At 50.5% G+C, this 25,523-nt stretch overlaps 2 protein-coding genes across 2 annotated transcripts in view; both read left to right on the top strand.

Moving 5' to 3' along the window:
- Positions 1 to 25,523, top strand: part of ADISSP (adipose secreted signaling protein) — a 257,887-nt gene that overhangs the window by 157,647 nt on the left and 74,717 nt on the right. The gene's annotated exons all lie outside the window — the stretch shown is intronic.
- Positions 1,476 to 16,509, top strand: SPEF1 (sperm flagellar 1). The gene is made up of 7 exons (XM_056855230.1): positions 1,476 to 1,587; positions 4,976 to 5,087; positions 6,015 to 6,171; positions 12,543 to 12,591; positions 14,015 to 14,081; positions 15,153 to 15,249; positions 16,408 to 16,509. The coding sequence occupies exons 1-7, from the start codon at positions 1,476 to 1,478 to the stop codon at positions 16,507 to 16,509; spliced, it is 696 nt and encodes a 231-aa protein (XP_056711208.1).

Genomic DNA, 25,523 nt, shown 5'->3' with positions numbered 1-25,523 from the left:
GTAGGAGCTTTCGTGAGCCACAGGCGCACTTCTTCAGATACAGCTAGAAGGTGAATCCATCTGTCTTTAATTCACAGCGGGTCGCCCTGTTAGTCTGTCTGCAGTAGTAGAAAAGGGCAAGAGTCCAGTGGCACCTTAAAGACTAACACAGATATTTTCTGGCAGGGGATGAGCTGCAGTAGTAGAAAAGGGCAAGAGAAAAGGGCAAGTAGTAGAAAAGGGCAAGTCCCTGCAGTAGTAGAAAAGGGCAAGAGTCCAGTGGCACCTTAAAGACTAACACAGATATTTTCTGGCAGGGGATGAGCTGCAGTAGTAGAAAAGGGCAAGAGAAAAGGGCAAGTAGTAGAAAAGGGCAAGTCCCTGCAGTAGTAGAAAAGGGCAAGAGTCCAGTGGCACCTTAAAGACTAACACAGATATTTTCTGGCAGGGGATGAGCTGCAGTAGTAGAAAAGGGCAAGAGAAAAGGGCAAGTAGTAGAAAAGGGCAAGTCCCTGCAGTAGTAGAAAAGGGCAAGAGTCCAGTGGCACCTTAAAGACTAACACACATATTTTCTGGCAGGGCATGAGCTTTGGTGAGCCACAGCTCACTTACATTGCAGCCCTAACATTGCAATCCTAAAGAGAAGGGCAAGAGTCCAGAAGCACCTTCAAGACTAACAAAAATATTTTCTGGCAGGGTAGGAGCTTTCGTGAGCCACAGCTCACTTGCATTGCAGCACTTACATTGCAATCCTAAAGAGAAGGGCAAGAGTCCAGTAGCACCTTAAAGACTAACAAAAATATTTTCTGGCAGGGTATGAGCTTTTGTGAGCCACAGGCCTGCCAGAAAATATTTTTGTTAGTCTTTAAGGTGCTACTGGACTCTTGCTCTTTTCTACTACTGCAGACAGACTAACACGGCGACCTGCTGTGAATTAAAGACAGATGGATTCACATTCTAGCTGTATCTGAAGAAGTGAGCTGTGGCTCACAAAAGCTCAGACCCTACCAGAAAATATTTGTGTTAGTCTTTAAGGTGCTACTGGACTCTTGCTCTTTTCTACTACTGCAGACAGACCAACACGGCTACCCGCTGTGAATGAAAGACAGATGGATTCACATTCTAGCTGTATCTGAAGAAGTGAGCCTGCGGCTCACGAAAGCTCCTACCCTGCCAGAAAATATCTGTGTTAGTCTTTAAGGTGCCCCTGGACTCTTGCCCTTTTCTAGGATGGCAATGTCAGTGCTGCTAGGATGCAGCTGTCGCCAAGCAACCCTGCTGTTGCCACGGCCGTTGCTAGGGCTCGGCGGAACTACCATTCCCAGCATGCTCTTGGCCCCGCCGCACCTGTGGGGCCGCGCGGTGCCGTTGCCATGGCAGCGCGTGCAAACAATATGGCCGCGCCCAGCCCTGTCGGCCAGCAGGGAGGCGCAGGGCTTTCGGCGCCAGCTCAGGGGGGGACTTAGAGGCGGTGGCCCCGGCAGGCCCCGTCAGCCATGGCCCACGGGGAGCTGGACGAGGAGGCCCTGCAGGACCTGTACAGCTGGGTGGACGCCATCCCTCTCTCTCGCCCCAAGAGGAACATCGCCCGCGACTTCAGCGATGGAGGTGTGGGGGGGGAGGGGGCTCTGAAGGCCTGGGGAGGGGGTCTGGCCGGGGCGTGGGGGTGGGGGGTGGGGGGGTGGGGGAGGGTCGCATGGCCGAGAGGAAGGGAAGTTGTGTCCTTGCTCTGTCTCCCTCCTAGGGTTGCCAACCTCCAGGTGGTGGGAGAAAACAATAGACACCGCCGTACAGGTATCGGGAGACTTGGGAATCAGTACAGGGGCGAGAATAATGTACACAAAGTGCAAAAATGTTTATAAGCTACTCCATGGATATAGAGACAACACAAGACAACGTACACAAAGCGTCCTACAAAAGCTGTATATAAATCTACAAAAGTACAAAAGGAGTAATTTTTCAAGGTTGTCTCAGGTATGAGTACAAATTCTTCTTTTGAAGGTAGATATCGTGTAGTAGGATAGAAACCACCAGTTTAGGATGGTTTCTATCTTACTACATGATATCTATCTTTGAAAAATTACTCCTTTTGTACATTTGTATATTTATATAGAGCTTTTGTAGGACTCTTTGTGTACATTGTCTTGTATTGTCTCTATATCCATGTAGTAGCTTATAAACATTTTTGCACTTTGGTTCTTGTAGGTTATCCGGGCTGTGTAACCGCGGTCTTGGAATTTTCTTTCCTGACGTTTCACCAGCAACTGTGGCAGGCATCTTCAGAGGAGGAACACTGAAGGACAGTGTCTCTCAGTGTCAAGTGTGTAGGAAGAGTAATATATAGTCAGAAAGGGGTTGGGTTTGAGCTGAATCATTGTCCTGCAAAAAGTAACAAAGGTAATGTGCTAATCATTGTCCTGTAAGTATCTTGATACTTACAGGACAATGATTAGCACATTACTTTTGCAGGACAATACTCCGCTCAAACCCAACCCCTTTCTGACTATATATTACTCTTCCTACACCCTTGACACTGAGAGACACTGTCCTTCAGTGTTACTCCTCTGAAGATGCCTGCCACAGTTGCTGGCGAAACGTCAGGAAAGAAAATTCCAAGACCACGGTTACACAGCCCGGATAACCTACAAGAACCAATGAACTCTGACCGTGAAAGCCTTCGACAATATTTTTGCACTTTGTTTAAATTTTTCTCGCTCCTGTACTGAGCTCCTCAACCTCCAGGTGGTGGCTGGAGATCCCCCGGAATTACAACTGATCTCCAGGCTGCAAAGATCACTTGCCCTGGAGACAATGACTGTTTTGGACTCCATAATGGTTATATATAAAACAAACTCCACCTGGGGGAGGGAGTTATGAATTTCCTGCATTGTGCAGGGGGTTGGACTAGATGAACCTGGTGGTCCCTTGCAGCTCTATGGTTCTGTGATTCCCCAGGCTCCACCCCCAAAATCTCCAGGAATTTCTCAATCCAGAGCTGGCAACTCTACTTCCCTGCCTTGTGTGGAATTTAGATTGGAAACTCCTTGGGGCAGGGGCTGCAATGCACATGTATTCATTTATGGACTTGCTTCATTTATACCCCTCCTTTATCCCCATGTTTATTTCTTTGCTGCATTTATACCCCACCTTTCTCCAGAATGGGCCCCCAAAGCAGCTCGTATACCTCTCCTCCATTTCCTCCTCACAACAACCCTGTGAGGTAGGTTAGGCTGAGAGCATGTGACTGGCCCAAGGTCACCCAGTGAGCTTCCACAGCAGAATGGGGATTCGAACTTGGTTCTCCCAGATCCTCGTCTGATACTCAAACCACTTCACCATGCTGGCTCTCAAACTGATCCCTCCCCACTTATTAGTGTTGCTACATGTGAAACTTTCCTTGCCATGCAGACACAGGGGTGTGCTTACCCAAGCTGCATTAAATTCAGAAAGGCAGCGTAGTCTAGTAGTGACAGGCAGTGGATAGACTATTAGCCTAGTACCTGGAAGACCTGGATTCAAATCCCCACATTGCTACAAAGTAATTTTGGTGTAGTTGGTCTCTCTCAGCCCAACCTACCTTTCAGGGTTACTGTGAGGCTAAAATTTAGGAGTGGAGAACCATGGATAGGGTTGCCAACTGGCCTGAAGGAAAAAATTCTATTCCTTGGAGAAAATGGATGCTGAGGAGGGTGGACTCTCTGGTATTGTACCCCACTGAGGTCCCTGCCCTCCCCAGGCTCCATCCCCAAATCTCCAGGAGTTTCCCAGCCTGGATCTGGCAATCCTACCTCCCCACCCCACCCCTGCCAGTGGCCAAAGAGGATCTGGCAACCCTAACAAGGTACTTTTCCACTCTGGGCAAGTTTCACAAACTGCACCCTTCTCCAGCCTGCCAGCGTTTTTTACACTTGGCCGAGCCAGCTGTGGCGCTCCTGGGAGCTTCTTCAAGAAGCTGGCAACTGTGCCCCCCCCCCCGTGCCTCCGCCCCCCTCCCCAACCCCCGTGCCTGGGGTAGCTGTCCACCTCCTCCCGCCCTGAGCTGGAATCCCAGGTATGTTTATTCAGGCAAGAGAATGTGGTGGTGGAATGGATTGCAGACCGCAAGGGGTGGTTTATGGTTCTGGATGATCCGCTGCATCAAGATCTCCCTGCAGGCAGAAAACGAGGGCAGCAAAGGAGAATGCTTCCACCTTCCTTTCCTTTCTTTTTGTGCTAGTTTTCCATTTGTGGGGAGCTTTTTAACCAAGGAGGCCTGTTCCAACATGTGATTTTTGTCACCCTACAGTCTGACAGGATGTCATCCATTGATTCTACTCCTTCCTCATTTTCCTCAGTCTGGTTTTTGGAAGTCCATTGCTTACATGGCCTGGAACCTGAACTACATTGAGTAGGGTGCCAGCTCTGGGTTGGGAAATATCTGGAGATTTGGGGGGGTGGAGCCTGAGGGGGGCAGAGTTTGGGGAGAGGAGGGACTTCAGTGGAGTACAATGCCATAGAGTCCACATTCCAAAGTGGCAGTTTTCTCTGGGTGAACTGATATCTGTCACCTGGAGGTCAGTTGTAATCCCAGGAGATCTCCAGTTACCACCTGGAGGTTGGCAACCCTAATAAGCCAGTGTGCTGTAGTGGTTAAAGTGTCCGGCTAGGCCCAAGTTCACATCTCTGCTCTACCATGGAAGCTCAGTGGGTGACCTTGTGCCAGTCACACATTCTCTGCCTCACCTACTTCACAGGGCTGTTGTCAGGATAAATGGAGGGGAGAACAACATAAGCTACTTAGGGTATAATTGAAGAAACTCTGGATGAAGCAGAAGTAGCCACACTGGGAGGTCCATGTCAGGGGGATCTAAGTTTTGCCTTTTCCAGCTGCAGTAGATGAAGCCTGTATGAAGATGGGTTGGAAAGGAGAGGCGTCTAAGGCAGGGCGTGGCTGGCAGCTCCTTTCTGTGGGTGGGGCCATAATTAGCTCCCTTGTTTCTTTTTGTTTCCCATCCAGTCCTGGCTGCGGAAGTGGTGAAATTTTACTTCCCTAAAATGGTCGAAATGCACAATTACGTCCCGGCTAATTCTACCCAGCAGAAACTGTCAAACTGGGGACATCTGAACAGGTTTGTATCACAGAGGAGGATTCTGAACTGGAAATCCAGCATTGCTGTAGATTCAGCAACTGTAAATTTTCAAGGGAGCCAGTGTGGTGGAGTAGTTAAAGTGTCGAACTAGGATCTGGGAAACCCTGGTTCGAATCCCCACTCCTGCCGTGGAAGTTTGCTGGGTGACCTTGGGGTAGGTAGTCACTCTCAACCTAACACACCTCACATTGGAGAGAAAGGCTGGATATAAATAAAGCAAATCAATCAATCAATAAAGAAGTGGAATTTTGAAGGGAAGGTTCTCTTGCCAGAAGATATATGCCAGTTTGGGGGTGAGGGTTCTGCCTGATAATGCACCCCCGAACTGGTGTGTGAATTTTGGTCCGGTTCAGGGGTGGGGGTTCTGCCTGATAATGGACCGCTCAAATTGGTATTTGAATTTTGGTCCCGAAGCCCAAGTACCCCTGTGGCCGACTCTCTTCTCTGTGGATCTTACCACTTTTTGCTACAGCTGCATTTTGAAAGACCTTCAGAGTCTCTTCAGCTCTGCAGGGAAATCCTTTCCCATTTTCTTGCAGCTCTCAATGACTTGGGTGAGTTGTAGGGTTTCCAGGCTCCAGGTGGCGGCTGGAGATGTCCTGGAATGACAACTGACCTCCATGCAACAGAGATCAGCCCCCCTGGAGAAAATGGCCACTTTGGAAGGTGGACTTTATGGCATTATACCCCACTGAACTTCCTCCCCAACCCTGCCCTCCCCAAGTTCTGTCCTTAAATCTTCAGGAATTTCCCTACCCATAGCTGGCAAACCTAGTGAGTTGTCAGATACTTCACAGGCCTGAGATATGCCCAGAGCTAGGCATCCAGCAGGCAGCGTGGGCTGCAGACGACCCAGTTTGCCTTGGGGGACGGGATCTGTATTCTTTAATGTTCTGGCTTTTGTAGGAAAGTGCTGAACAAGCTGAACTTCTCCATCCCAGAAGATGTGATCCGGAAGATCGCTCAGTGCTCACCTGGAGTGGTGGAGCTGGTCCTGATCCCTCTGCGGCAGAAGATAGAGGAAAAGCAGAAGCAAGCCAAGGTGTCATCCAGCTCTTACCAGGTCAGTAGTGGCCAGGAAGCAGCTAGTGCTGAGCCCCGCATAGGCTTTGGCAGCAAATCCGTCCAGGGTCTGGCTGCACCTTTTCTCAGCTTCACAAGCCCCACATACTATCAGGCACAATTATCCCTGTTTTGCAGACTGAGGAACTGAGGTCAGGACGGGAGTGTAGGTTTGGTCAGAAAGGGAAGGGAGTATGGTGTAGTGGTTAGAACAGGGATCCCCAACCTTTTCGAGCCAGTGGGCACCTTTGCCATTCTGACGCAGGGTGATGGGTGCAGCCTGTCACAGGAGGCGGAGCCAGCCACAAAATGTCTGCCGCTGCTTACCTTCTATCACACAGTGAAGATCCTTGTGTTGTGATAGCAGCTGTTGCCAAAGCAATGTTTTAAAAAATCTGCACAGCCCATCAAATCACCAATGGCCATCAGAAGCCTTGCTGGGGAAAAGCCCCACCTGGCCCCACCCACTTTCTAAAAATGCTGGGTGGGCACCAGGAAAGGTGTCGGCGGGTACCATACCACCCATGGGCAACATACTGGGGTTAGAGTGTCTGACTAAGGCTGGGGAGATCAAATCCCGCCTCTGTCAAATTGCCCCTTAGCCCTGAAACTCACTGGGTGACTGGGGGCTGATAACACTCTTCAAGCCCAGCCTCCCTCTCAGGGTTGTTGTGAGGTACAAAATGTATACCCCACCCTGGGCTCCTTGAAGGAAAGGCAGGATAAACAAATCTAATAAACAGCAATAGATATAATTTTTAAAAGCGCCAAAGAACCGAGTGCAACTCTTGAGTCGGGGGGCTGCTCCATCCTCTGTGATTCCAATTCCTGCAGTGAAAATCAGCAGTACAACTTGAGATGGTATCTTATCAACTTGAGCTGGGTCTTACAAAAGCCCATGCCCTGCCAGAAAATGTGTTAGTCTTTAAGGTGCAACTGCACTCTTGCTCTTTCCTAGTACAACTGCAGGTTGCCTTGTGTTTTTCCCCCCGTTAAACATGTTCATTTTATTTATTTAAATTATTTATAGTCCACTTTTTCTCACTGAGACTCAAGGCAGAGTGATAGTGGGAAGTGTTGTGAAGTCGCAGCTGACTTATGGAAACCCCTTTCCGGGGTTTTCAAGGCAAGAGATGTTCAGAGGTGGTTTTCCATTGCCTGCCTCTGCATAGGACGAGAAGAGAAGGCTTAAGTGCCCCCCCCTTTCTCATGCCACACATCTCTGATCTTCAAAGCAACCAAGTGATTTAACTTTTTACAAACACCAACAACGCCACATACAAGATTGTGGATTTCCCACATCACGTCAAAGTTAGCCATCAGACACTTGGGTCACAGAATAATTTTATTTTGTAAGCCACCTCCAGCAGGTTGCTGGAGAGGTGGCATAAAAAATTCTAAATAAATAAAATAAATATGAGGCGAAAATCAGTTGTTCCCATCACACCAAGCCAGGAAACCGCCCCCATGTTATCTTCCTGGCAAGCAGCAGAGGGCGCCCCTGAGCTTCTTCACCAGACTTTGGGAATGTAGACAGCGGATTAGGTGCAATCCTGAGCACCCTTAGCAGCAGGGGTGGCCTTAGTGATCCTGGAGTGCTGGGCAAAAGTGTACGCATGAACGCATGAAGCTGCCTTATACTGAATCAGACCTTTGGTCCATCAGAGTCAGTATAGCCTACTCCAGCAGCAGCTCTCCAGGGTCTCAGGCAAAGGTATTTTGCATCACCTACTTGCCGAGTCCCTTTAATTGGAGATGCCGGGGATTGAACCTGGGACCTTTTTCATGCCAAGCAGATGCTCTGCCACTGAGCCATGGCCCCAGGATAGGGCCTAGTATCACTGCCCCCCCCCCACTCCTACCAAGCAAAAAGGTGGGCAAAAGCCACCTTGGCTTCCAGAAGCCAGCTTCTTGAGCCCCAGATGAGGCCGGTACAAGCAGTGGCAGGATCATAAGAACATAAGAAAGGCCCTGCTGGATCAGACCAAGGCCCATCAAGTCCAGCAGTCTGTTCACACAGTGGCCAACCAGGTGCCTTTAGGAAGCCACAAACAAGACGACTGCAGCAGGACCATCCTGCCTGTGTCCACCGCACCCAAAACAATAGGCATGCTCCTCTGATACTAGAGAGAATAGGTATGCAGCATGACTAGTATCCATTCTAACTAATAGCCATGAATACCCCTCTCCTCCATGAATATGTCCACTCCCCTCTTAAAGCCCTCCAAGCTGGCAGCCATCACCACATCCTGGGGCAGGGAGTTCCACAATTTAACTATGCGTTGTGTGAAAAAATATTTCCTTTTATCTGTTTTGAATCTCTTGCTCTCCAGCTTTAGCAGATGACCCCGTGTTCTAGTATTATGGGAGAGGGAGAAAAACTTCTCCCTGTCCACTCTCTCCAAACCATGCATAATTTTATAGACCTCTATCATGTCTCCCCTCAGCCGCCTTCTTTCCAAGCTAAACAGCCCTAAGCGTCTTAACCGCTCCCCATAGGACAGTTGCTCTAGTCCCCTAATCATTTTGGTTGCTCTTTTCTGCACCTTCTCAAGCTCTGTAATATCCATTTTTAGGTGTGGTGACCAGAACTGTACACAGTATTCCAAGTGTGGTCTCACCATAGATTTGTACAAGGGCAGTATGATATCAGCATTTTATTCTCTATTCCTTGTCTAATTATGGCCAGCATGGAATTTGCCTTTTTTACAGCAGCCGCACACTGGGTTGACATCTTCATTGAGCTATCCACTACCACCCCAAGATCCCTTTCTTGGTCTGTCGCTTCCAGCACAGATCCCATCAGTGTATATGTGAAGTTGGGATTTTTTGCCCCAATATGCATCACTTTACACTTGCTCACATTGAATCTCATTTGCCAGTTTAATGCCCATTCTTCCAGTATGCAGAGATCCTTCTGGAGCTCTTTTTGTTTTAACCACCCTAAATAATTTGGTGTCATCTGCAAACTTGGCTACTTCACTGTTTAACCCCAACTCCAGGTCATTGATGAACAGGTTGAAAAGCACCGGTCCCAACACAGATCCCAGAGGCACCCCACTGCTCACATCCCGCCATTGGGAGAACTGACCATTGATTTTTACTCTCTGCTTCCTATTTTTCAACCAGCTCTCAATCCATAAGAGGACTTGTCCTCTTATCCCATGACTATGAAGTTTGCTTAGCAGTCTTTGGTGGGGGACTCTGTCAAAAACTTTTTGGAAATCCAAATACACAATATCCACAGGCTCATTCCTGTCCACATGCTTATCGACGCTATCAAAAAACTCTAATAGGTTAGTGAGACAGGATCCTGCTCTTCTTCCTCTTTCCCTCTCCTTTGAGGGGTTGGGGCTGTGGGCAGTCACACACCCCAAACACAGGGTTTGAGGCAGCTGCCTTTGATGCCTCTTGACTAAGACTGCCCCCATGAGCTGTTCCTGTTGGCAGAAGAGGATAGGACTCGCAATAATGGGTTTAAATTGCAGGAGGAAAGGTACCTGCTGGATATTAGGAAAAATGTTTTTACAGTAAGAGTTGTTTGACAGTGGAATCAGCTACCTAGGGAGGTGGTGAGCTCCCCTTCACTGGCAGTCTTTAAGCAGAGGCTGGACAAGCACATGTCAGGGATTCTCTAGGCTGATCAGGGGTTGGACTAGATGGCCTGTCTGGCCCCTTCCAACTCTATGAATCTATGATGATTGATTGCTAATAACCATCTTCAAGTACTTGAAGGGCTGTCATATAGAGGATGGTGTGGAGTTGTTTCCTGTTGCCCCAGAAGGTCGGACCAGAACCAATGGGTTGAAATTAAATCAAAAGAGTTTCCTGCTAAACATTGGGAAGAACTTTCTGACAGAGTGGTTCCTCAGTGGAACAGGCTTCCTTGGGAGGTGGTAAGCTCTTCTTCCCTGGATGTTTTTAAGCAGAGGCTAGATGGCCATCTTTCAGCAATGCTGATTCTGTGAACTTGGGCAGATCATGACAGGGAGGACAAGAAGGTTTGCATCAGTATTTGGCCCTAGTGGCCCTTTCTTGCATGCCCAGGGTAGTGCCGATTGCCACTTTAGGGTCAGGAAGCAGTTTTCCTCCAGGCCAGATTGGCCAGGGATCCTGGAGGGTTTTTTTGTTGTTGTTTGGCCATCTTCTGAGCATGGAGTAGGGGTCACTGGGGGTGTGGGGGAGGTAGTTGTGAATTTTCTGCATTGTGCAGGGGGTTGGACTAGATGACCCTGGTGATCCCTTCCAACTCTGTGATTCTGTGTTTCTACCTTGGACAGGGGCTCAGACTGTGCATCATAAAGAGCTTTGTGATTCTTTCCTTCATTTCATCACAGGCCTCCAGAGGTGGATGCATCTGAACATGGGAAGAGGCAGAGTATTCCCCTTGGGTCCTTCCCCAGCTCAAAATCACTCTCCCCTGAGGTTTTTTCAATCACGGGGGCGGGGGGGGGGTTGAAGGTTCCCGAATCTCTCCTCTTCATGGGTATGAAGACACTGTGGGGCATACAAATTTGAGTGAGAAACGGTAAAGAGTTGCTAGATCTAATTCCAAAAGCACCTTAGAGGTTAGCAAGATATCCCGGGGTATAAGCTTTCAAGAGTCAAAGCTCCCTTCATATCTGACTAAAGGAGCTTTGACTCTCAAAAACTCATACCTCAAAAATCTTTTTGGTCTCTGAGGTGCTCCTGGACTCGGATCTAGCTGTTCTACTGCAGACCAACAAGGCTACCCTCTGCAAAGAGTTGAACAGCCCATCCTCTCTGACTGTCCAACCCCAGGATATTTTGGATTTTTTTGTTTAAAAAGAGGATGAAATTATTGCAGAACAATGTTTACTGTGGAGTTTGAGTCTCCAGGTCTAACTGAAGTTGGTGGGGCTTTCTCCTGAGTAAAACCAACTATTTTGGGGAGGCGTTGTTTGCAACTTTATGTGCAGCTTCTTTTACAGTTCATGGGTATTTGAGCAGGTTTGCAGAACCTGATTGTTGGAAAGCAGGCAGATACACAGCTCTTGGGGCAAAAGAAGACTTTTACAGGTGCTGGGTAGCCAATGGTTGACTGAACGGCCCCTGGCTGCGATGCTAGAGAGCACAGTTCTCTGGCAGCAAGCCCCATGGGGTTCTGTGCTATCGACATGCACAGGATTGGGTTTTAAGTTCCCAAGTCCCAGAAAGAGACCCAGAAGGCTAGTGGCTGAAGGGTCCCAAGTTGAAACCATGGTATGCGCCATTAAAATGATCTCAGGGCCAAACCAGGGATGTGCTGGGGAAGAGGGATTTGGGAAGTTTGTACACGTGGCCCACTAAGGTGGTTGACCATTTGTCTGGGCTGTGCCCAATCAGTCTGCTGGAGGGAGCTCATATGACCAAACGCTTGCATGACAGACAAACTGAATCCCTGGGCATAAAAAGCTAGCATGTCAGCATCTAGTTTGCAATGTGCATGGAATTTCTTTTTGACTGCAAGAATTTTCCACCATGTGAGCCTCTACTTGCAGGCTGAAGTTTGCATACCTGGTTTACCTTCTCGATGAAAAGAGACCATAAATGAAAAAGTGCTCCAGGGAGAAGGCAGTGTGGGGGAGGGACAGGGGTTGTGGCGTGCACACACATAACGCCTCCCTTAGAAAATGACCATGGTCAGTCCACAACACCTGGGATTTTTGTTTCATGCCTTTTGCTTCTTTCCAGGGCCGTCCACCAACCCCAGTGGACTCCTGCAGCCTCTGCACCTTTTCATCTCCACAGCCCGAGGTGTCTGCCTTTTTCAGCCGCTGGTCTTTTGGGCCTGCTGGGGATCCCTGCTTGCTCCTTCTTTCTGCCTAGCTGAGCCAAGCCACCGGGCTGGGCAGGATTGGGACTGCCAGACACTGACCTCTGTCGCCTGGAGATCAGTTGTAATAGCGGGAGATCTCCAGCCATCACCTGGAGGTTGGCAACCCTAGGCAGGTGGGAGGCATGCGGGTGGGTGGGAAGGAAGGAGGGTGTGATCTGGGGCCTGGTGGTGGGCAGAGGACGGGAGGGGTGCCCTTCCTGCCCCCCAAACCTAGAATCGGCCTTCCCCCTGCAAGCTTCCTGTCCCTACAGCTCCCTCCTTAGATTGTTTTGTGTTGCTGTTCCTCAGTCGCTTTCAGATGTGCTTCTTGGCTGCTCTGCTACTGCTGCAGGCCTCTCTCTGCCCTGCTAAATGGTCAGACCCCAGCCCCTCCTCAGGGGCACTCAGGACGCACGCAGGCTGAGCCGCTGGTGGCAAGTTTGTGGGGAAAGTAACCTCCCCAGAGCAGGGGCGCTTTGATGAAAATTCCTAGAGGAAAGGAAATGTGAGCATAGGGCATGCAGACATTCATCTTTCTCCGATTCTTGTCACAGGAGCTGGGAATGCGTTCGACGCTGGAAGAGAGCAACTATCTGGACACAGGTAGGATGAATAAGAACAGGGCCCTCTTGTTTCGAGCCATGCCCCACCAGATAGTGTTGCCAGCCTCCAGGTGGAGCCTGAAGATCTCCCACGATTTACACCTGATCTCCAGACTACAGAGATCAGTTTCCCCGTAGGAACTGGACAAACACTTGTTGGGGATGCTCTAGGCTGAGCCTGCACTGAACAGAGGGTTGGACTAGATGGCCTGTCTGGCCCCTTCCAACTCTATGATTCTATAATTCTAAATAGCAGTTTCAGTGGATGGAGTCCATGGCATTATACACTGCTGCGGTCTTTCTCCTACCCAGGCTCCACTCCCAAATCTCTGGTAATTTCCCAACACAGGGTTGGCAATCCTACAATCCCCAGGATTGTCCTTAACATTTCAAAATGAATGGTGACCTTCCTCTGCACATGATACCATGGACTGATCTAGTCTTTTTATCAGCCCCCGTTGTTTTGCTCCTTAGTCATCTTTCTAAGGTATCCACACACACACCCAGTGAAACATACATGATGCTGCCCTTGTACTGAATCAGACCCTTGGTCCATCAAAGTCAGTATTATCTACTCACTGGCAGTAGCTCTTCAGGGTCTCAGGCAGAGGTCTTTCACATCACCTGCTTCCAGATCCTTTAAACTGGAGATGTTGGCGATTGAACCAGGGACCTTCTCCATGCAAAGCAGAGGCCTTTCTTCAGGCTTTCCTGATAGCAAAAATACTCCAATCCCTGGATTGTTTGGATTGCTCTTTCCTGCACATTTCCCAGCTCTTTGGAGGGAGAGAACAAGAATTGTTTTTATCTGGAGAAAAGTACCTTTCCCACGTTCTCCCAGTCACAGAGACACCAATGCGCCCATCCATCACCATAACTGCCACAGCATCTCTTGCCCCCTGCATCTCATCCACAACACCTCCTTTGGGAATTGAAAGTTGTTTGGGCAAAATGCTAGATCTCCTGGATCACCTGTGTGGCTCCTGGCCTCCAACACTCCGGATCCCAGGGAAGCCAGCCGGTTGCTCTCCTCTCTGGCCCTCACCCTGCACCCCATCTCTCTGCCAGAGGCCACATCATCTGTCAAAAGCAAAAAAAATGTTCCTGGGCAAACCGCAGAGCTCCCTGTGTGGGGCCGCATTCAGAAGCAACAGTCGCCATGCGACCATGACAGGTACAGTCATATCACAATGACAAAAACTGGGAAGATTGAGCCTGTAGAACATGTAGGTTTAATGCCTTTATACAAGTGGTGTTGCTCTTTTATTGCTACAGCAGGACTTCCAGTTTGGATTCCCATTGCAAGACATGCTGGAATACTTTATTTTTGCAGGAAAGGAAAGCCCGCTCAGCTGCAGGCAGACTTGGCCTCTGTTGTGGAGGCAGAATCTATGTCCCCTTTCATTGTCTCTTGTGTCTTACAGGCTATTCTTCAAAGCCCAAAACAGACTCCACTGGGCCCTACAACCAGGACTCCCCTGGATCTGAAAAGTAAGTTTAATATTGACTGGCAAAATGGGTACCACTGTGCATTGTGGATTCAACCAAGTCGTTGAAAGGCAGCTCAGAAGCAAGGCTGCCATTAACAATAGTCTGTATGATGGCATCAGGATTCTTTAGAAGTGATCTTTGACCGATGTGCACTTGTCCTCTTGCATATTGGTTAAACGCTGCACAGCAAGTATTGTGAGGAAACTGCATGCAGGACCACACCCAGACTCCTTTCTGAAGTGTTTAATCAGGTTCAATCCCAGCATCTCCAGTTGAAAGGATCTGGCAGCAGGTGATGAAAGACCTCTGCCTGAGATTCTGGAGAGCTGCTGCCAGTCTGAGTAGACAATACTAACCTTGATGGACAAATGGTCTGATTCAGTATTCATGTGTGTCCCACGCTGAGCTGCAAGCTGTAATGCCACACTGGCAGCACTGAAGCAGGGCAGAGAGCCAGGGAGGTTAGAATGATGCACACTTCCCCCATCTCTTTGGTGGGATGAAAATGTGACAAAGAGAGGAAAAGATGGGGAAGCAGGAAGAGAAAAGAGGGTCTCTGGCAGATTGGAATAAGGGGAAAGATGAGCAGAGCCAGACAGGAGGACAGGGGTGGGATGGGGTACTTCTCCCATTAGAATCCCATTTTTCCTCTGTTGTGGAACTTCAGGGCTCCCAAGAGATCTTCTGATCGGACCCAGATCTGTCAGTTTCAGCTGAATCACACCCATCCACCCCTTCCTGCAATGGGTGGGAATTGCCTAATAGCTGGTAGCACATGGCTATAAAGAAGATCTAGGTGAGTTCATGTAGGATAAGTCTGCAATCCATGATGGACATGTGGCAGGGGCAGTCTTCCTCTGAGCCCTAGAAGCTGGGGGCATACAATAGGAAAGGACGCCGTTGCCTTCATGCCCTCTTCATGAGCTCCCCCAGAGAATCTGTTTGAATTCTGTCTAACTGAGCAAGGAGGCTGGATGCCCTTCCTGGGGAGGAAGGTTGCTTGGAGGAACGCATGCAGGGGTGTCCTGCGCTTTGGACCAAAATGACTGTTAGAATGTTTCTCACCTCCAGGGGGACCAAAGGACAGGCCATGCAAACCGATTCCACCTTGCGCCTCCAGTTAGCTGAACGCGAACAAGCCCTGCTGGCATGCCAGGAGACTGTGCAGGTAAGGACCGCTTGTTTTCCTCTGTCTTCCTGGGAATTGCATGGCTTTGTTTTCCTCCACCTTCCCGGGGGCTCTGTAAATTTCTGCATTTAGGTAGGAAAAATCAAATGCACAATTATAGGATGGGTGAGACTCTGGAAGTCCCTTCCAACTCCATAATTCTATGATTTGCCAGGGAGAGCAGGATATAATAATAATAATAAATAAATAAATCCAGTACAGAGACCTGGGTGGAGGAAGTTGCTCTCAATAATGTGCATGTGTGTAAAGCACCATCAAGTCACAGCCGAATTATGGCAACCCTGTAGGGGTTTCAAGGCAAGTTCCCAATAATAGAGCAGCATATTTCATTTAAAAGCAACTTGGTTTTTTTAAAACTATCTTGCTTTATATCTGTGTATTATGGTTGCCAACCTCCAGGTGGCACTTGGAGATCTCCTGCTATTACAGTTGATCTCCAGAAGATCAAGATCAGTTCCCCTGGAGAAAACGGCTGCTTTGGGGGGTGGGGCTCTACGGCCTTATACATTGCTGAGGTCCCTCCCCTCCCCAAACCCCACCCTCCTCAGGATCCACCCCAAATTCTCCAGGTATTTCCCAACCCAGAGCTGGCAAGCCTGATATGTGCACACACACACAAAACACAGGCAAAGTCCAAATCAGAATCAAAGTAAAACCAATCCCCCCAACCTCATCTTTAAAAAAATAAATGGAAAGAACTTGGAGAAACCACCAAATATAGCAAGAGGCCTGATGTGCCAAATGCCTGCCAAGAAAAGGGCCGTTTCAACTGGGTAACTGAGCACCAACAGAAATGGGGTTTAGAGAGCAGGGCAGGGACTTCCAGAATCTAGGTGCCACCACAGATAATGCCCTGTCCTGATGGGGAAGGAATATGGAGAAGGTTTGGTCGATAGGTAGATGGGTATGAGGGGAAGTAGTGGTGCCTTGAATGTCTCCAGTGCTTCAACCCACCCTCATCTCTGCACAGCACTTTTGAGAGTCTGAGGCAGCCCGTTGGCCACGGTAAATCCACCAAGTGTTTGCTAGGCACGAAGGGCATGTTGGTGGCAGCGGGAGGCCAGCCCCCTCCCCACCCCACCAGGAGCTGATGGCACCGCTGAGAAATGAATCCTTCTCTGTCTTCCCTTGGCCCAGATCCTGCAGCTGAAGATTCGCAGGCTGGAGCACCTCGTGCACCTGAAGAATGTTCGCATCGATAACCTCTCTCGGAAAATGCAGCAAATGGAGCGGAAGTGAACGAGCCGGCTCAGGTGCCCACCCAGCTAAGACCCTCCAGATGATTTTAGCCTTTCCTCTCGTCCAAGAGTGCCCTTCCCTTTCCAAAGCCAGCAGCTGCCAGCTCCAGGAAGGCAGTCCAAACAAAGACCGGCAGGTCCAGCTCAGAAAGAATAACCTCTCCAAAACAGCCCCGGAGGCACCAGAGAGACGTGGTCCTTGGGGAAACCTGGATAAAGAACCAGCCTAAACCAAGTCCTGGGAAGGTTGTGTCCTTGGGTTCTGCAAGATGCATTGTGGTCTGGTAAAAACCCCGGGTCAGAGGGCGCAAACAGAGGTCGCGCCTGCTTGTGGCTGGTCCTTCTCCTTCAGTGTGGCCCACAGGGCCAGCCTTGCCACAACCAAGAAGGGCAGCCCCCCCCCCCCACCAGTCAGGATCCCCACCCCAGCTAGAGGGGTTGTGAGCTCCTCTGCTCTTTTTGCAGTCCCTTCAGCCTCGGTTCCGCTGGCCATGATGGAATGGGCCTGTTGTGAGTCAGCCCGCATTTTTGCTCCCCCAATGGCCAAGTTTTAGAGCCCCAGAAGGGCACGTTGGGCCGTCCTCTCTGTACTTGTTAATGAAGCCAGCCCCTAGCCTGCATCCAGCATGCCCATGTTGCTGGCAATCACCAGGCTTCATTTGGAGGCTTTGGAGCAGCCGAGGAGGTGGCGGGAGGTAGAGCCACAGGGAGCTGCTTTCAGCCTGGGTATCCAACGTCTGCCTCAGAGGGGCCTTCTCAAGGGACGGTCTGCTCCCTTTCTTGATCCTCTGTCCACCTTGAGTCCCCTGGAGGGGTTACCATAGCCTCAGAGGAACAGAACCCTCCTGCTAGAAGTACACATTCCCTGTGTGTGTGTGTGTGTGTGTGTGTCCGACATCCCAGACCTACCTTTTGGGTGGCGGGCACAACTACGTTTTGACCCCCACTGGGCCTTCTCCCTTTCCACACCTTCTGGGACCTCCTTCCTCTCCCTGCTCCATTAAGTTCTCCCCAGGGGTCTCTCCTGTTGTCATAGATGTGCAGATGGTGCTTCTGCCATGCGTTATATTGGAGGGGGGTGGCAACTGCACGGGGTGCTGAGAGGGAGATGCCACCCCTAGAAGCCTGTGGGAAATCAGCCCGCACAGGCTCCCTTGTGGTTGTGCATATAGCTGTTGCAAACATTGTGGGTGCATATTGATGCTGGAGGCACACACCCTGTGGTGCCAATGCACATAGATATGGTTGCATGAGACCCTTGGCCCAAAGTGCAGCCTGGCCTATTGGCAGATGCAAGTGGTGTGAATGCACCTTACAGACTGAGCTCTGCAGACACAAGTGGCATGAATGCACTTTAGTGAACCTGTCCTCACTCACCTTATGTAGTTTGGTTGCAGGTTTAGGGTTTGCAGGTAGTTCTTTTAAAAAGTCAAATAATTACTTATTTACACCAAACCTTCATGGTTGTAGGCTGGTGCTTCAGAGATTCATTCCCAGTTGTTCTGTGTGAAGTCCTGGCGTGTTTGTGTTCTATCTCATCTCAGGCACTCCGCCTGTTCCTCAGAACCTCCCATCTCCAAACTCTTCCTGGTGCTGACTGTATCTTGACCGGCCTCTCCACAAACTTGTTGCCCCCAAAAGCACGGAATTGGTGGCTGTGCTCATTCTGTCTCCCCCCCTTTTCTTTATTACAAGGGATCTCTAATTTAATTCTCAGCACCTTGGACATACTACAAATCCCAGGGTTCTCCAGAACGCTGGTGCAGAACTGATTTCACGGTGTCATCTGCAGGTAGCCTCTGGGCTACCATCTTGGTGGAGAGTCTGTCATCTTCCCTCTGATCTAGACAGCTAGACCAGTGTGTGAGGCACTGTGGTGCAAATGGCTGCGAATTATTGGGATCTATTATTACGTTGCAAGGGCTAGTCTTTTCTCAGGAGCTTGTCTTTTAGCATTTGCAGGGCTACCAAATGTGGAAAACAGAGGCTTTGGGGGCCAGGAGGTGGAGGCCTTTTGGCCCAACAGTTTTCAGTGTGAACAGAACCCACCTTTGTCAGAGTCTGGCGGTGTTGTGAGGCAGGCCTCCTCAGAGCCGGATTCACTGAACTGAATTCCAGTTGGGTACTTCCGTGGGCAGATCCGTGCCCTCTTGCAGACCCCAGCACCAGTGAACTCAACCTCAGTAGAGGGGCCAGAGACAAGACCAGCCCTTGGTATGATGGACCTACAAATCCAGTGCCTACCATAGACATACCTTTCCCTGGACTCTGTGGGATTCACTCTCAATTGGATCTGCTGGTGTACCTCCATGTGGACTACATTGTCAGTTGTATGGGTTGTCAAGCTTGCCACAAGAACCATTTCTAGTGGCACCTCATGCTCAGGAATTGCTGTTTACAGCTGAGAACTTTCTATAAGCAATGTATTCTCAGTGCCTCTAAATGTGCTGCTGTCATGTGGGAGATTCATAAGCCATACGCTTGTACTCTGCCCCACCAGCCAGCTTCCAGAAGAAATACCCTTCTTAACTATACCCAAAGACCTCTAGACCTGAATTGCATGCCCATTTTCCATAGTGAGATTGACCCGGTGGAATTTTCGGGGTGCGGCAAATCCTGGGTAAATGAAATAATGGAGCGAACCAACCTGCCCCACGAATTCCCACCAGGATGGTCTCTGGGCAGCTCCCTGGGCTGCCACAGTCTGGCTGTCGTGTTGCCTTAAGGAAATGTGGCTGCCATCTCAAACGGGAAGTTGCGAGCTCAGCGGGGAAGAAGCGTTAGGCCTCTGGCACACTCATCCCAGCTGAGCTCTGTGAAGGTTTTTCAGGTCATGTTGGCACACCCTGTAAGCCTTAGGTCCATGTTGGTGCACTGACAGGACTGTTGCCATGTGCCACAGTTGCCAGATGGAGGTGGGGGGGGGGAAGAGTGCTGCTCAGTGATTTTGACAAGTACAAGTGGGCTGCCTGAATGACTGGCACTTCCCATTTAGATTGTCATGATGATTAGTTGTTTGTAATCAATTGTTTTGCAAAGCTCATGTTGTATAATTTTGGGTTGTTGGGGGCATTGCTTAGTCTCCTCTCTATAGAAAGACTGTGTATAGGATTTGCTGATAGTAAAGATTTTACTCCTCCTTCCTGTTCTCACTTATTTGAAGCACTCAGGTAGAGAATCATAGAATCATAGAGTTGGAAGGGGCCATAGAAGCCATCTAGTCCCACCCCGTTCAACGCAGGTTCAGCCTTGAGCATCCCTGACAAGTGTTCGTCCAGCTGCTGCTTGAAGATTGCCAGAGTAGGGGAGCTCACCACCTCCCCAGGCAGCTGATTCCACTGCTGGACTACTTTCACTGTAAAAAATAAATAAATCCTAATATCCAGTCAGTACCTTTCCGCCCGTAATTTAAACCCATTATTGTGAGTCTTATCCTCTGCTGCCAACTGGAACAGCTCCCTGCCCTCCTTTAAGTGTGTTTGTGTGTGTGCCACCAAGTCACAGCTGACTTATGGCGACCCCGTAGGGTTTTCAAGGCAATAGATGCTCAGAGGTGGTTTGCCATCGCCTGCCTCAGCATAGAGAGAACTGTGACTGGCCCAAGGTCACCCAGCAGTCTTCATGTGGAGGAGTGGGGAATCGAACCCGGTTCTCCAGATTAGATTCCACCACTCCTAACCACTACACCACACTGGCTCATCTCCTCTAAGGGACAGCCTTTCCAATACTTGAAGAGAGGTCAGAGCCTCATCTGGCCCTTCAGTTGCTTAATAATATGTTACAGCGAGATTCAAGTCCAGTAGCACCTTAGAGACCAACGAGATCATAAGCTTTTGAGCATCAGAGTGGCCTCCTTCAGATACCTTCGACTGATGACCTTGAGGTGGGGAGAGCAAAGCAAAACCAGACACTTGCTTCCAGGCCTTTGGGTGGCATTTGCTCCACTCACAATTGTCTCTTGTCTTCTGGTCTGGAGAGCCTGGAGAGAGGGAGTCTGGCGCAATCTGCCCTCGGGTCTCTTCTCCGCTTTCTGGTCCCAAGGAGAATAAGAGCACTCTGCTTGGCAGAGGAGCAAAGGCCAAGGCTGTGGAGGAAACAAGACCCGTCTGGGCTGTCAGCCAGCATCGACACCCCCCCCCCCGCCCCCATTAGCGAAGGAGAGATCCTGATGAGATCACTCAAGAACAGTGGCAGCAGCAAGGAAACTTCTTGCTGGAGCCAGAGGGCAAATTACTTTTCCCAGAGGGAATGGGGTGGCAACAGATGGCAGAGAGCAGAAGCGACCTCTCTCTGACTGACAGCGGAGGCAGAGATGCCTCACACCAGCAGTGCAGGAGGGGCCGAGTGGAGTCGCACTTTCTGCAGCAAGCCCTCCTGCTGTGCAGAGCTGGACCACACCTGGGGTTGCCAGGTCCCTCCTGGCCACCGGCAGGGGATGCAGGGTTGCTCGATCCAGGTTGGGAAACTCCTGGAGATTTGGGGAAGGCGCCTGCAGGGGACAGGGACTTCAGTGTGGTACAGGGCCACAGAGTCCACTCTCCAAAACAGCCATTTTCTCCAGGGAAGCTGATCTCTGTAGTCTGGAGATGAGCTTTAATTCTGGGGTAACCCCAGGTCCCACCTGGCAGCTGGCATCCCTAATTGCACCAAGAGTGGAGGAGCTGTGCTGTGAATGGAAGAAGCAGGGCCAGCGTCGGCATAACCTCAGGTGGGGCAGCTGCCAGGGCCCAGGTTTTCTGGTGGGGCCCACTGCTCCTGGCACCCTCTGCCCACTCACTGGCTAGCCCTGCTGCGCTACCCATGCTCCCTGCTGTCCGCACTGCCCAGTGCTACTGGGGAAAGGGCTACAGGCAGCTGTGGGCATGGAGAGTGGGACTGCCTGCGGGCAGACAAGGAAAGGATGTGCAAGCAGGTGGCAGGGAAGGAGGGCCTGGTGGTGGGCAGAGGAGGGGAGGGGGCAGTGGGAAGTCTCTCTCCGGGCCCTCCAGAAACCTGGAACTGGAACCAGTCCTGAGAAAAAGCATCAGAAGGAAGAGAGAGCCAGGGGCAGGCGGAGAAAGCCTCAAGACAAAGCCTTTGGGCCTGGTTCCCCTGGAGGCCCTGCTGCTCAGGGAAAGGCCTGGCGGCTCACGGGGTTGAACACTCCGCCATACCCCCCCACAACAGTTCTTCTACAAGTGTGCATGGGATGTGTGTTGTCATATCCCTGCAAACATGTGAATACATGTTCCGATAAGCACAAGAAATTAGCTTGCAGGTTTGCGCAGGGAGCAGAAAACAGGAATCTTTAACCCCAAGAGGTGGCTGTGAGTAGCGTTTTCAGCAGAAAAAAGAAAACAGAGGCCAGATTGAAAGGTTCAAAAACAGGTGGAAGAAGAGACCAGTGGAGGAAGAGGCCGAGGGATGAGGCAGCGGCATCTCACAGCATTTAAAGAGACAGGAAAAGTGTCCAGGCTGGCAGTCTAGCAAAATTTGCAGGACCGCAGACGTAGAAGGTTCCTGCTCTATGATCTTGGGGTGGAGAGGAATGGGCAGCTGAATTTGGCCGATGAAGGACTTTTAAAGATCCAAACTCAGTCTCTGGACATGTGGAATGGGAACAATCCTGGAGGCACGTGCACAACATTTTCCCTTGCTAGTGAGGAACTCTAACCTTGGCCACGCTCACCTAAGGTTAGCAGCAAGAACTTCAATGGTAGACAGCCTCGTTTTGCAGAAGGCCTGATGCCCCACCCCCCGCACACTGCCCAAGCCTATTTAGCCAGTATGTGGCACATAAATACCTGCCATGTAAGCTTGCTGGGTAACCTCAGGCCAGTCGCACACTCTCAGCCTAACCTACCTTGCAGGGTTGTTGTGAGGGTAAGGTAGAGAAGGGGAGAATATTGTAAATCAGTTTGGGTTCCCATTGGGGGGGAAGTGGGTAGAAATGCAGTAAATAAATATCTAAATTAATTTGGCTTCACACATAGCTCATCTCTTTGAGCTTGGGATGGAATTCCCTTCCCCATCAGATTTACTTTCCTTTAGGGCAAGCAGCTGAGCTACAAACTGCTGCATCCTATCAATCATGGCTGATCTATGATTGCAACAAATAAAGTTAAGTAAGACACCTGCTGCCATTCTATGCTACCTTAGCGTGGTGGTAGATAGTGTCTTCATGTCAAAGCTGACTCACACCAACTCCTTGTGAGGTTTCTGGGCAAGAGACCCTCACTGGTGGTTTGCCATTGCCTGCCTCTGCACAGCAACCTTGGTATTCCTTGGTGGTCTCCCATCCAAGTACTAACTAGGCATGAGCCTGCTTAGCTTCCGAGATCTGGCTAGCCTGGGCCGTCCAGGTCAGGGCATGCTACCTTAGCACATCTCTTAATTTTTGCTCCTCTGTGAGGTAGGAAAAAGTAAATCTTTAAATCAGAAAACCAATTTTGTAGTAAATTATATTATTTGAACAGAAATAATCTGTCACAATAGGTTGGGCTATCTGAATATTTGGATATAACACTGAAAACACTGGACTTTTTAATGATGTATTATTGGCAAACACATTACAGCATACTTATTGTTACCAAAATAATTCTTATTTTAAAAATAAACATATCACTGAAAATTTGTTGTATGTCTAGAGTAGACAAGAATTATCATTACCTAATGCTGCTGATTATCTTACATAGCATTTTTCATGCTGTACATCCTTTCCAAAAGGATAAAAATCCAGAGTTTCCTTTCCCCCTCCTTTTTAGGGCTCTCAAAATTTGCCAATTTTTCATGCATTAGAAAAACTGAAAGAAATTCTTTGTGGGGGGATCAAACACTGGCGGTGAAGGTTCAACCCAGTGGACCCCAGCACCCCTCTGGCCTAGGGTTGCCAACTCAAATATGAAAAATTCCTGGAGATTTGGGGGCGGTGCCTGGGAAGTGTGGAATCTGGGGATGAGAGGGAGCTCAGAGGGGGTATGGTGTCACTCATAGGCCTTGTTTCTCCCAGACTTTACAGTATACCATAGAGCCCACCCTCCGAAGCGGCCATTTCCTCCGGGGGAACGGATCTCTAGTCTAGAGATCAGGTCTAATTCCAGGAGGCCTCCAGGAATAATCCTTTTGGGCCAGGATTATTTTCTACAAGGGATATACATCCCATAAGGGGCAACGCCAGCCCTGATATTACCAGAACTTTTTAGTTCAACATAATTTAGACGGGAAACGGCAAACGGGAATACAGCCAAGACTCGGCTTGCAACTGCTTTTGTTTTGAATCGTCTTGCGGCTCTTCATGCCTGCAAGTGACGCTCCTATTCGTTATACATCGGGAGAATCTACCCGGTGAAACTTTCAACACATTTCGGGACTTAATTGTTATTTTGTTCTGTTCTACAATAATTTTATTTGGGTTTATATAACCGCCAAGCTGTAAACACTGTCAATCTATATAAAGCGTATGTTGAATTGCTTCGTAGCCCTCAGTGCTTGCACTTTTCTCTTTCCACCTGGAGGATGGCAACACGACCTCAGGGGTGCCCAGCCCAGCCTGGCACAACTGCAGTGCCCAGGCGCAGCGAGGTCTGGGTCAGAGGGTTGGAGGAGAAGGGCCTTCACCAAAGGCGGTGTTTGGGGCGCCCACTCTCGGTTGGTCTGGCCTTGTTCGGCTAGGCACCCCCTGCCCCAAGAATTCCCTGCAGATGCCCCGGGCTCTACTTCAGCAAAGGGTCAGGTCGGCAAAGCGGCGTGCAAAAAGCGTGCAAAAAGCGTGCAAAAAGCACAGCGCTTCCCCCTGCAAAGCCCGGCTGGCGCTTCTTGCGCCTCTTGGCCGCCACGTGCAGGCGCCGCAGCCCTCCGCCGCGCGTGGCCACGCCCCCCCCTCCGCTCGCCCTCCTCGTTGGCTCAGCCGCCCAGCTCTGGCCACGCCCCCGTTCGAAACCGCCGCCGCTTTTCTTCCCGTGACGTCGACCCTCTCCGCCCCCGGCCAGTTGGCGACCAACGGGGCGCCGCGAAGGAAGCGGCGGCGCCGAGCCTCTTTGTTGCGAGGGCCAATGGGAGCGAGGGGGCGGGGCTTCCCGCCCGGGGCTTGGCTGGGCTCGAGGGCTGCAGAGCTCCAGGCGAGCAGAGCGGCCAGCAGCGCTCCGGCGACAGGGGTGGACCTTCCGCAGCAGTGAGTTGCTCCTCTTCCCCGGCTGGGGTGTTTGTGGACTTTGCAGCGCTCCGGGAAAGGGTCCCTGCCCCGATGAGGTTGCCCTCCCGAGCTGGGAGCTGGGGGCTGGATGCGCCTTGCGAGAGGGGCGTCTTTGCACGCCCCAAACTTTGCAAACCAGGGGTAGGGGGGGGGGGATAGTTCAGCAGCAGCTGTGCTTGGATCCCCAGGTCTCTCCCCCCCTTCCAGGTTTCCCTACTGTGATCTTAGCAGGCGCTTCTCTTGTGGCTTAACTCGGGGCAGGACCACACGAGGAGCTTTCTCCTGAGTCCGGCCCCTGCTCTGCCTGGATCCGTTCTGCAGCTTTCAGGGGGCTCTTTCCCCTCGCCCTGTTCCCTGGTGTCCCCCTCTCCCCCTTTTTTAAGAGGGGCGGTACCGCGGATCGAACCTGCAGCCTCCTGCATGCAAAGCTAATGCTTGGCTGCTGGGCTCCAGCCCCGCTTGTCAGTGGGAAGGGTCAGCGGTGTTTGTTAAGGGCATAAGAAAGGCCCTGCTGGATCAGAGCAAGGTCCAGCAGTCTGTTCCCTCCATCGTTCCAGGTGCTGTGTGATGAACGCCCTTTCCTGCAGTGTAGCTTCTGGCAGCCTCTGGCTTCTTGGACTCCTCGGGTGCTCAGGATGTGGACGTGCTTGCATTTTGCTCTGTGGCGAACCTCAGACCTCCTCACCCCAACGCCTCTCTCTGTTGTTCTTTTTTCCATGTGCAGAACACCTCTGCACTCTTTACCCCCACTCAAGGGCTAGGTGCTGTGTAGAATGGGCCCCTTTGGGCTTCTCTGTGCGCCATAACTCTTGGCCTTGCTTTGGAGCATGCTTGAGAAAGTATTT

This window comes from Euleptes europaea, chromosome 9, assembly GCF_029931775.1.
Source record: "Euleptes europaea isolate rEulEur1 chromosome 9, rEulEur1.hap1, whole genome shotgun sequence".
Lineage (NCBI taxonomy): Eukaryota > Metazoa > Chordata > Lepidosauria > Squamata > Sphaerodactylidae > Euleptes > Euleptes europaea.
This window is presented reverse-complemented; position numbering and strand designations above follow the sequence as displayed.

Bases quoted from the DNA above. Each gene is read 5' to 3' on its own strand.
- SPEF1 (XM_056855230.1), top strand. From the start codon at position 1,476: ATGGCCCACGGGGAGCTGGACGAGGAGGCCCTGCAGGACCTGTACAGC. The intron at 6,172-12,542 runs GTCAGTAGTGGC...TTCTTGTCACAG, and splicing joins TGTCATCCAGCTCTTACCAG to GAGCTGGGAATGCGTTCGAC. The intron at 14,082-15,152 runs GTAAGTTTAATA...TCTCACCTCCAG, and splicing joins GACTCCCCTGGATCTGAAAA to GGGGACCAAAGGACAGGCCA.